Source organism: Protopterus annectens, chromosome 7.part1, assembly GCF_019279795.1.
Source record: "Protopterus annectens isolate FY-2018-M chromosome 7.part1, PAN1.0, whole genome shotgun sequence".
Classification (NCBI taxonomy): Eukaryota; Metazoa; Chordata; order Ceratodontiformes; family Protopteridae; genus Protopterus; species Protopterus annectens.
This window is the reverse complement of record NC_056740.1, coordinates 188,187,733-188,200,489: the sequence shown is the minus strand read 5'-3', so window position 1 is coordinate 188,200,489 and position 12,757 is coordinate 188,187,733. Positions and strand designations below refer to the sequence as shown.

The 12,757-nt window shown below is 39.3% G+C and overlaps 1 protein-coding gene across 1 annotated transcript in view; it reads left to right on the top strand.

Annotated features, from left to right (window-relative positions):
• LOC122807680 (cullin-associated NEDD8-dissociated protein 1-like) overlaps window positions 1-12,757 on the top strand; it is a 1,198,738-nt gene that overhangs the window by 1,033,708 nt on the left and 152,273 nt on the right. The window contains exon 12 of the mRNA XM_044078634.1: window positions 954-1,123. Coding sequence (XP_043934569.1) covers window positions 954-1,123 — 170 coding nt within the window. The remainder of the gene's footprint in view (window positions 1-953; window positions 1,124-12,757) is intronic.

Here is a 12,757-nt window from a genome sequence, read left to right as displayed (position 1 = left end):
AAGCTCCACGTTTTCTTCAGCTTGAGGCTTGCATTGCCTGTGCTGTGGTCCTCATTTTGTTCTTCATGTAAGCTGGATAATCTGGTAGGAGAAGAGGTTGCTTCCCCAGAAATGTGCACATATTTCAGCCATCTGTTTCCCTCTAGAAGGTCTACTTAGTGCAGATTATGATGGCAGCTCCATTTCTTAAGCTCATTCAGCTTTTCAGAATAATTTTTTCTCTTGCTTTTCTCTGCCTGACTCCTACCTGCTCTTACTTTTCCGGTGCTGAAGTAGCATGTATCATTTTTTATCTTTTCTAGTGTGTTCACTTTAGAGTACATGCCACCAAGCCCCCTAGAGGATCCAGACAGCTCCAATGAGCAGTTATCCAAATGTATAAGATTTTTGTTTTTCTGTACTTATTTATTGTAATAATCTTACCACAGGTTTTGCACCTTGTACTTGTATTTTTACTGTAGTTTCTATGCACTTTCTTCCATCTAGACTAAATGTCTTTAAATGTGGATGTATTCATGGAAACAAGAACTTGGGCATTTATACTGAATGGACTTATCCCCATTCCCCTGTTAGAATAATATTGCTGTAAATGTAGTCCATTATTTGTTGTTACTATGGTTGTCTGGGTTGCTCAATTGTTTTTGAAAAGTGGGTACTCAGTTGCCCTTTTGGAGAGAGGACGACCTAGGAGCACAACTGTGATTAAATGACTTATCTTACACAGTATGTATTTAGACTGCCTGCGTATACAATGGTATTTAAATGATTCACCATCTGAAACTGTACTTGACGTTTGTGCGTAGTCATTTCCTGAGCGCATTTTATTTTGTATGCTTTTTTTTCTGTGGAGGGACAGAGAGTCTGTACTTTGTTGTTCATTCTTTGCAATTCTTGTATAAGGATTTTGAATGATGGGATTGCTGATAATTCTGCTTATTTTAATTTTAATCCAGGTGACTTTCTGAAGACCCTACAGGATTCTGACCTAAATGTTAGACGCGTCAGTTTGGTGATGTTCAACTCTGCAGCACACAACAAACCCTCTTTAATCAGAGATTTGTTAGATCAGTTGCTGCCTCACCTCTACAATGAGACAAAAATCAGGAAGGAACTTATCCGAGAGGTACAGATTTTAAACAGACCATTTTACTGTTCTACATATCTAATTCACAAAATGGTCAACAGGTAGAGTAAAAACTGTGTTGCATTGCATTTAAGGCTATATAAAGTATAAGACTTTTAAGGAAAGCATTTTACCCATTCCACTTATCTAACCTATAAAATTGTCAACAAATACACTGTTTTATTTATTTATTTTATTTATTTTACATTTGTTGATCGGGCTAGTCTAACTGGATATATGTCCATTTTCAGTAGAGGCCCGGGGAGAAAAGCTCCAAAGACATGATTCAATTTAAAGTACAAGTACAAACAATACACAAACATCAGATATTATAATAAGAAAAAAAATAGCAATTATCATAGTAAAAAAAGTAATTGACAATGGTAATGTGCAGTAAAAACCTAGAGGATTTAAAAGGATGTACACTGAGGTTAAGAGTCAGAAATAGTATGAATTGAGTGTATGGGACACAGTAAGGGTTAGGTCAGAAAGAGAGAAAAGGAAGTTGGGTGTGTAGTGATGATACAATGGATTTACTTAACAAAAGGTATGTAAAGAGGATATAAATAATGTAAAAAAAGGTAGACAAGAAAAGTATAGTAAGATGGAAGATGTAACAGAGGATAGTAAGGACTAGAAAGATAAGTTGAGTTTGTAGAGGCATAGGACTAGTCAGGTTTAGAACAGGGGCATAGCCAGTATGATTTGAGGTAAAGTTTAAGTCTGTTTTTAAAGAGAGATAAAGAGGTGAGTGAGGTGAGGTCATTAGGGAGAAGATTCCAGGATTTGCCTACAGTATTAGAGAAGAGAGAATCCCCAGCCCTGTTATTAGATTTAGAGGTGCATACAAGAAGTTTGTGTGATGAGCATAAGGACTTCAGATTTTTATAGGGGGTGATGAGGCTAGTTAAACTTGGAGTGCTGGAAGGTTTATAGAGAATGTTGTGGGCAGTGGTTAGTTGGTGAAATTTAATCAGGTGTTGAAGTTCTAACCATCCTAGCTGGTTTAGGTTTATACAATGGTGGGTTCGAAATGTGTTGCGTGTAGCAAATCTTGCAATGTTATTATAGGACATTTCTAGTTTGCTGAGATTATTCTTGGAGAGATTAGTAAAAATGGGCGAGGCATAAAGGAGTGTAGAGGCCAAATGAATGTGAGCGATAGTAGTTTTAGCAGTAGGGGAAGGGAAGCGTTTAATCCTATAGAGAGTGCCAGTTTTTTTGTTGACAGTCTTTATAGTATTGTTGATGTGGATGTCAAAATTCAGGTTATTGTTGATGGTGACCCCTAGTAGTTTGGTGGTGAAGTCTGGAGATATTATTGTGCCATTGGTAGATGTCACAGAGAAATGTAGAGGAGAGGAGTTTTGAGTAGGAGTGAAGAGGAGGATTTTGGTTTTCTTTGGGTTCAAAAGAAGGCAACGCTGAGTGAACCATTGTTCAACTATGTTGAATATTTTTTGGGTGAGAGAGTGAAGGTCATGGGAGGATGTAGCTGAGCATAATAATGTGGAGTCGTCAGCATATTGTATGCAAGTGGCTTGTGGGATAACTAGATTAAGTTCATTAATAAATATAGAGAAAAGAAGAGGTCCAAGTATGGACCCCTGAGGGACACCTAAGGTAACAGGTAGATGGGTGGATAAAGAGTTATGCAAAAGTTCTGCTTGCTGTCATTTGTCAAGGTAGGATTGGAACCATTTTATGGAAAGTGGGTCTAATGACAGAGATTTGGGTATGTTAATGAGAATCTGGTGGTTTACCATGTCAAATGCTTTAGACAGGTTGATAAATAGAGCAGAAGAAAGATTATTCAGGTTTCGGTGCCCGTTAATGTAGTCAGTAAAGGAAAGGAGGGCAGTGGTAGTGCTGTGTGAGGGTCTGAATCCATGTTGACAGTTGGAAAGTAGATTGTTTTTGATTAAGTGGTGGAGAAGTTGTTTATGGATAATGTTTTCCATAATTTTAGCTAAAGGCGAAAGTAGGGCAATGGGGCGATAGTTTGATAGCTCAGTGGAATGTCCATCTTTATGTAGGGGGATAATACGGGAGACTTTCCATAATGTGGGGGTGTAACCTTCAGTAATAGTTCTGTTGATGAATATGGAAATAGCATAGGCAACAGCCTTGGATGATAGCTGTAGATATTCAGAAGGCAGTAGGTCTGCAGAAGGGGAGCATGGTTTCAGTTTATTCAATAGGGTTTGGATAAATGTGGTTGGGGCAGGTTTGAAATAAAAAGTGTGGGGTGGGGTAGATGAGTATGAAGGCAGTGTGATGGTGTTATGTGATAGTTGACTAGCTAGTGTTTGGATAGTATCTGTAAAGAAGGTATTGAAGGTATTAGCTGTATGGATGGAATTTTTCCTATCTGTATTTTGAGGGTTTGGTGTAGTGGATTGACCTGGGTGGATTATCTGCTTAATGCTAGCTCAGAAGTTCTGTGGGTTGTTGTGATTAGGTTGTTGTTATTGTAAGTAGTAGTTTTGTTTATCAGAGAGTATGGCGTTCTTAGTGTCATTTCTTAGCTGTCTAAAGATTTGTTGGTCAGCAGGGTTTTTAGTCATTCTCCATTTGGCCCAATGTTTATTTCTGAGATGAATTTTGTGTTTGGTTTCATAAGAAAGCCATGGGGCAGACTTAGCCTTAATTCTAATAGATCTGGTTGGAGCGTGGTGATTAAGAATGGCAAGGAAGGTAGAATTAAAGAAATTAACGGCTTCATCTAATGGAAGTTATTTTAAGGGAACCCAATTGCATGCTCTTAGTTCCATTTGGAACAGATCAGGGTTAAATTTCTTTTTTAATCTAATTTGTCTGATAGAGATTGGAGTAGGGGTGTTTGCTTTTATTCTGATGATGTAGGTAAGTGAGTGGTCACTTATATCATCAGGGAGGGTTCCAGAATTATAGTAGTGAGTGAGATTGTGAGAATCCAGTCTAATATGCTTGCTTTCTTGTTAGCTTTATTTATTCTGGTGAGGGAGGTAATGGTTTGAGAGAAACCATATAGGTTTATGTGGGTGATAGGAAGAGTACTGCTATAGGAATTGCAGTCTAAATTTATATCGCCTAGGATTATGGTTTCTTGAGGCAGGTATTGGGATAGACAGCAGAGGATATTTTCCAAGGAGGCTATGTTATTACCAGGAGGCAAATACATACAGATAATATAGATTGATTTAGCATTGTTAAGTTCAAGCTTAGAGATGAGAATTTCAGTATTGGAGTCTAGGGGTATATTACAGTTGTAAGTTGTTAATTACAAGCCAGATTTAAATAGAATAGCAACCCCACCACCTTTCTTAGCTAATCTGTAAACTCTTAGGATATTATATCCATGTGGGATAAATTCATTATCTTTAATGATAGGTTTTAGCCATGTTTCTGTTAGGCAGATAATATCAAAGGAATATACTTCTAGGAGAGCATGGAGTTGAGTCACTTTGTTGTTGTACTACATATATTAAGATGAGCTATTAGGAGAGAGTTCGAAGGTTTGGTAAGGGGATAATTGCAAGACTGATTATGATTGTGAAGAGAGATAGGGGTTGCTGTTGGGCCAGGGTTAGGATGAATATCACCATCCTTTACTGTGAGGAGTTGTACAAGATAGCTTGGGTTAGGGAATTTGCTGTAAAGAGGTAACACTCTTTTGAGATATAGTGTATTATATTTAATGTGTAGTGTTCTATGATACTTTGCATGTAGATAGCTAGGTGAGCATGTTATGTTTGCATGGTCATGCAGGTGTGGTAAGGGTTGAGAGTTGGTTTGTTGGTTGGGGTAGTAAGTATGTGGATATATTGGGTGCTCATATGAGGAGAGTAGATAGGCACTGGTTAGAAGTGGTAGTCGTAAAATAGTGAAATAGAGTAGAATTAGAAAAGGGTTGGTTGGATTAGCCATTGTGAAGGATTGGCTATTTGTTCTTATATATGTGTAGATGTAAGTATTTAAGGTGGGAGTGAGTAAAGATAGGAGGGAGTGGAGATTATGGAGGGGAGTGGATTAGGGATAGGAGATGAAAGAGAAGTTGGCCAATAGGAAATGTGGAAAGGGGTAATGGGAAGAGGAAGAGATGTGGTTTAGAGAGTATAAGAGTAGGACCCCTGGGGGGTGGGTGGGAATTGGGGGCAGGTAGACACAGAGACTGGAGCAGTTGCAGAGGAAAAACAATCAGCAGGACTAATATGTGAAGGTAAGCTTTAAAAGTCAGATGAGATGAAGGCTAGAGAGAAGTGTTCATAGGAAAGGCAGTAGTAGAAAAGAAGTAGAAGAAGAGTAAGGTGGGAGAACAGGATAGCAATGCAGGTACAAAATGAGAAATAGGGTAAGAAGCTGTGTAATAGAGAGGATGAAAAGGGGGTGAGGCTAGGTAAAGGGTGCCACCTAGTGGGCAGGCCTAAAAATGCAGGCAGATGTAAGAAGGAGTCAGATGGAGAAATCAAGGGAAAGGTGGGTGCTTAGTCAAAAGGAGGGATTCTAAAGAGGATGGGAGAGAGAGAGAGTGAATTATGTGTAGAATGGGGGGGGGGGCTGCTGGCTGCCTTAGCTCAATACGTAAATTACCACCTGTAGCAGCGGTACACTAGTAGAATGACAATTCAGACAGGAGTTGTTTAATACACATACTTTTCTTGTATCCTTGTTATGGGGTTTGTAGGGCAGATAGGCTGTGAGGTGTATCACAGTTAGTTGCAGGGGTTCCTTTAGGTTCAGACTGATTAGTGCTGGAAGCACAAGTAGAGCAGAGTAACTTAAGGAGGCAAGAGAGACAAGGTAGTTATAAGAAATAGGAGTTAGCACATAGCAAGTTAAGAGTGGGTATATTATACTAAACATTCACCTATACTTGTATGTAGATAGCAAATAAAACTGTACAGAGTATATTATACTAAACATTCACCTATACTTATATGTAGATAACAAATAAACAGTGCAATATCCTTGTATTACAGATGGAACTAGTCATTCACAGAGGCAGTTAAGTAAAAATAGCAGTTACACAATAACCTAACCCTGGTAGCAGCAGATGTAAAACATAGTCAAGCAATTATTTAAACTTTCTGCAAGAGTTATATGTCCCTAGAATTAGTAGTAACAAGAGGATACAAGTAAATGTAGTTCCTACCTATTTAATGGCAACAATAAAAATTAAGGACATGCTCATCAGTACATACTTAATTGAATTTAAGCCATCATGTGAGTGATAAACTTTTCTTCTGTAGCAAGCAGCTAGGGGCCACCTACAAACTTGTTAGAGGGGATGGCCCACTTTCTTCTCATTTGTCCTTGTTTTTGGATATTTTTTTTCAGGGTGTCTGGATATAATGGTGATCAGATATATGTGGTACACTTTATTATTTCTTGGATGTCTGTATATGCCAGGATCTGTTTCATCAGGTCCATTTAACTCTTTTTTTTTTCTTTCTTGCTACCAGAGGACTGCTTTATAATTGGCTGTGATGGTTTTCTTTCTTGTTCTTTATCACTGTTTAGCTTCCTGTCATACACCTTGGTAGCATTAAACAAAAGCAGTCCAAAAATTATTTCTCAAGTACCAAGTGGCTGTTAAAGACAAGGAGTTTCCCTAGAGTCTCCACTCCAGACATCTTCCTTTTAATGGTTCTGTGTTTTGCCAAGACTCTGGTGCAAGTTACTTCAGGAACTAACTTTGAAGATCATCTGCACTAATAGGATTTCTTTTGTGGTAGTTGCAGCACACAGCCAGTATTCAGGGGCCTGTGCACGTCCTTCTAGTACTTGAGATGGTAATGCATGTGGGGCTACATATTACCTGCTTTTCCCAGTTCTTTTCCAACATTTGCATAGTTTATTTTATTTTTTTATGGCCCCCATTATCTTTGCCATTGACCACTCACCATAGGTTGCAAGATTGTTTTGACTGCTGCTAACACTTTCACTGCTGACTTGAAATTCAGCACAATGCAGTGTCTTAGCTCACCTGCAACATCCTCCCTCCCGGTTATACCATCCGCATTTCTTGGGGGGGACTAGCATTAACTATTTACCATCAATGTTCAGACATGGATCTCAGAGCTCTGTGAAATATAAGTGTTCCTCCTCATTTTCTTGCTAAAAAAAATAGAATGTAGCTTGATTTAATATTTCCCCTTCTACAGCTTCTTTTCTCATCATTGGGAAAGGTTTTCTGTCAATCTTCTGTTTTCTCCTTTTCCCATTTGGCATTGTGTGTTCCTGCTACCCCCATTAAATCTTATAAGATGCTGTCTTATAACATTTGGTAGTTAGTAGTGCTTAGTGGTTGTATGTGTATCATATATAGTTTTTTTATAAATGTGTACTGTTAAAATTTAGTAGTTTGATAGCGGTCAAATTTTAATTTCGTTTTGAAGTTTGTGCTGTGTCAAGTTTGATTTAATATTTTCTATATCTTGTGGTTTGACGTACGTTGTGTGTGTGTGTGTGTGTGTGTGTGTGTGTGTGTGTGTGTGTGTGTGTGTGTGTGTGTGTGTGTGTGTATGGACAAGAATGCAAGTTTCAAAAAGTTTCAGAAATGAGGTCACAAGTTTCCACCCCAAGACACCAATGAGTTATTTGTTGTGTCCATGGGGGTGGAGCTTCTCTCACCAGATTTTTGCCCTCTGCAAGGCCTTCACACATCACACTCTCAGTTAGAAAGAACAAGCTTATAATAAAAGGACTATTGCATCCAAATCCAGAGTTTGGGAAATCTAAAAAGTCCATAAAAGAAAAGCAAGTGAAAAAGGCACACATCAAAGGATCTGGAACAAGGCAAAAGGAGATCTGAGGATCCAGAACCTCCAACTCTGAAGGATCCTAGGACTGAGTCAGCATTGGTCACGACGCTGATGTCTTCTTGAGCTCTGACAATAGCAAAACCGATTATTATTCCAGACCAGTCTCCAAGGAGGCTACTAAGCAGAACCTCTTCACAGTGGGAACCTTCATGTATGCCCTCTAGGCTTCCTTCAACTTCATCCTTTTGATCCTTCAGCTCTTATAAATGTATTTTTTAAACATCTTATAGAATTAATACTTGTGACATAGGCAAAGTAATCAAGCCATATTAACAACTTCACATTTACAAACATTACATATTACATGTATTTTAATGTATCATATAATCAAAGCAACATTACATAAATTGTTCAGTTCCTGCCTTCTTTTAAACCTCCTACAAAACATTATCTCTGTATGTATTGTTCCCACAGTTTCCATTTTTTCTATGTAATTTACTCCCTACCCTTTTCTAAAGATCCTATTTTCTGTTCTTTTATCTCTGTTACAATATTCACTGCTTCAAGTATAGCTGGTTTAGATTTTGATTTCTATTTTCTAGTAATTGCTTTTTTGTCAGCCACAAAAACTCAGTATTCCCCAGCATGTCTGTCCTGCCATAAGCTGCTAGTATCACTCGTGCTTTGCCAAGTCTTGCCCTCCCATCTCCCAAGGCGTTCTCCATTTTTTCACCCTGAATCACCACCTATGAGAGATCTAAAAAAAGACTACTGGAACCTAAGCAAACATTTCTTAACTAAAAGAATAAGAGAACCTGCTGCTGCCCAAGATTTATCAGTGTATGTGTTTTATCTACTGTTTAACTTCTTTTATTTTGTTTTGTGAGTCTGCCTAGTGCAGTGCACCTTCGTGCGTTGCTAGCAGCATGCAATGGTATCCATTTCTCCGTATTCTTCCACTTCTCTCCTCAGCCGCAAGAACTACTTTTGACCACTAGGTGGTGGTAGTATTAACCTTCCTATCGCAACCATACACCCAGTCGCACTACGTTCAGGTTAGACTTTTCACTATTTCCCACTCCACTTAGTGTATAGTCCTACTTTAAGCATTTTCTCATTACATTGGCTGACAGTTCTAAATTAGCCCAAAAGCTCTATATCGCAGTATACCCTTACCTGAACTGCCCCATATACTCACTATTAGTTTCCAATTCCACTGATTGTTCCTGGTAGGCAACCTCCTCTCCTGGCTGCAATCTCCCTCTAGACTCACTTTCACCCCTCCCCCCCTCTCTGTACCTTCCCTCTTCCCTGCATGCTCCTTGCCCCTCCTGTTCTTTGTTTCATTCACCTTAGCACTAGCTCTCCTGTCCCCCTCACTCTTACCTTAGCCTCCTTTGTCCTTCACCCTTTTACTGCATTATCTCCCACCCCTAGTCTATTTAGATACCTTAATACCTGTGGCGCCATATTCAAACAGTATTCCCCAGCACGCCTGTCCTGCCCTGCAGTAAGCTGCTAGCATTGCTCGTGGTAAGTGTTTTCTCAGTATCCTGTTCAATATTCTGAAATAAGCTTTTGATTGCTGCTCATTCTGAAAACTGTTTTTTGAAGTGCTGCTTTTTAATGTGTGACTCGTACACAACCTACTGTTCTGGGTAACTTCAATACACTCTAGTGTAGTCCATTTAAAATGGAACCTCTGGGCCATTAAACTGTTGTTCTGGGTGTTTGGGTAACTTCAAATACACACTAACATAGTCCATTTATAATGGAACTCCTGGACCATTACATTTTGTTTGCCTAGTTTATTCAATTGTGTCCTGCAGTCATTGTGTTGATACCTTGTGGCCCAAACGTAGTATTGTTCTTCTAAAGTGTTATTGTATCTGGCTGCAATATCTGGTCACCCCCCCTGGACTTGCTTTGAGAGCACATGTAGCTGTGTATCTCAAACTGTATGCTCCAACAGTTATTTGCGAGCAAGATCTCTGCTAGCTACTTTCCCTGGGCTGCACTATGGTTTTTACAAGGTAAATGATGCCGTACATGGGTAAGCTATTTAGCTACCATATTTCGCAACTACAATTTAAAAGCCTAGCTACCTAGTCTAGCTCCAGGACTCACTTTGAGAACATGTGCATATAGTGGGTATCTGTAAACTCATATCGCACGGTCCTAGAGTCATCTGCAAATGAGATCCCCGCTAGCTATGTACCTGGGCTTTGTCACTGTTTTTAAACATTAAATGAAGCAGTATGTGGGATAAGCTATTTTTGTTACCTTATTTTACTTGCACATTTAGAGTCTAGCATGCAATCTGACCATGTGAGTAGATGAATATTGCATACTTAATTCGGTGAGCCTAGACTGCATTTACTGTAGTATTTGATGATCATTTTACTGTAACCATTGAGCAATCTGTTGTGTGTCTCTATCATTGTAACCAATATTGCTCTCTTTATTTTTTCCATTTAAATGCTCTGCAATACGTGAAGTTTAAACTCCCTTCTGCTGCCTTTAATTTTTTTATTTGAAGAACTGATGTCACTGTTGCATTGATGTAACCTGAAAACTGCTGCCATTGTAACAGTGTAACCTGAAGTAACGCTGTGCATTAACTGTCTAAACCTAGTCTTCTATCTTCCCAGCTGCTTCCCTCTTCATTTTCTTAACCTGCTACCATATCTCCTGCTGCTATCTCCCTTCCTAACTGTATTTTTTTTCTCTACCTATACTCATCCATGCTTACGCTGATCCTAGCCCCTGGCCTCTTCCTCAATCTCTCCTGAAATTCCTAGCAAATTCTTCTGCAATACCTCCTCTGGTAGGAATACTAAACAATAACTATTTTCTCCCTTACAGCTTGCTAAGTCTTGCCCTCCCATCTCCTAAGGCATTCTCCATTTCTTCACCCTTAATTGTCACCTCTGAAATATCTAAAAAAGACTACTGGAACCCAAGCAAACATTTCTTAACTAAAAGAATAAGAAAACCTGCTACCATCCAAGATTTATCAGTGTATGTGTTTTATCTACTGTTTGCCTTCTTTTCTTTTCTTTTGTTAGTCTGCCTAGTGTAGTGCCCCTTCGTCCTTTGCTAGCAGCCTGCAGTGGTATCCATTCCCCAATATTCTTCCACATCTCTCCTAAGCTGCAGTAACTACTTTTGGCCACTAGTGTTAACCTTCCTATCTCAACCATACCCCAAATAGCACTATGTTCGAGTTAGACTTTTCAGTATTCCCCACTCCACTTAGTGTATAGACTTACTTTAAGCATTTTCTAATTACATTGGCTCACAGTTCTAAATTAGCCCAAAAGCTCCATCTCAGTATACCCTTACCTGAACTGGCCCATGTACTCACTGTTAGTTTCCAATTCCACTGATTGTTCCTGGTAGGCAACCTCCTGTCCTGGCTCAACCCGCTCCACTCGCCCTATGGGCTCACTGTGCTCCCCTACCCTACCCCACCCCCAATTCTCACCGACCCCCAGCACCTCTACACTTATACTCCCTCATTACCCAATACACTCCTACATCATCAACATACAATCACCTTATTACACACACACACACACCCTGTCTGTCACTAGTCATCTCCCACAATACAAAACTTAACCTGATCCTCTACCTATTCAGTATCTGTTATACCCTCACATTACTTCAAATTTCACCATGCTATCAAAACCTACATCCTTCTCAACTCAAATACTACTACTAACCATATCCTATATCTACTATCTTACACAGCCCCTTACTTCTCACCATATTTTCATATTACAAACTCACTTATTCTCGTCTATTCCAATATCCCCCAATCTATATCCCATCAATAATTATCTGCTCTTTCCCTACAAACTCATGTCTCCATATAAGCACCGTACCCCATCTCTAACCAACCAAAACCTCAGAAATCTAACAGTACTCAACTCCAATACTAAGCAGTCCAAGTACCTCTCCTGTATTATTCAACATCAAATTACTATCCTCCTGTCTGGTGACATACACCCAAATCCAGGCCCCTATACTCCTTCCTCTATATCCAAATCTACCCTATTCACCTCTCTAAATGCCCAAAGCATAGCTAACAAAATTCCCAACCTCCATACCTGGCTTCTCCACAATAAACCAGACATCTTGTCTATTCCTGAAACTTGGTTAAAACCTCATATAAAAGACTCAGAAATAGTACCACCCAACTACTCCATCATTAGAAAAGACAACCCACAAAAAGGGTGGAGGAGTAGCTCTCCTATACTCATCCTCCTTAACAATTACCCCTACACTTAAACCTATTCCCCAGTTCACCAACGCTGAATTAATTCTGGCCCTACTTCAAGTAAATAGACACAAACATGTATGTATAGCCTCCCTGTACATTCCCCCAAGAGACAATATCTCAGTACTCGAAGATATCCTCTCCTGGCTTTCCACTAATATTAGCAATGAAAACTATAATAGTGGGTGACATGAACATTAACTGGTCCTCAATTCAGTCCCTCACAAACTCCCTAAATATTAACCTTTATAATTTCCCTCAACTTATCAACTCTACAACTAGACCCTCCAAAGATTACTCCAGCGGTAATATCCTAGACTGGATCTTAGTCTCTCACCGTCATTATTTCTCTCATAGTGGCATACTTCCTGATTCCCCCAACAATCACCTCCCCGCTTTTGCTCGCCTCCTTACTTCCCCCTTACAATTATCACATAAATATATCTCCACTCGCTACCTAAAAAACTTCAATCCCACTACCTTTTCCAACTCTCTAAAATCAATAAACTGGACCCCTCTAAGAACTTTATCCTTAGAAAACACTGTTACCTACTTCAGTGCATCTTTCCTAAACCTCTTAGACAGCTATGCCCCCTCCCCCCCAAA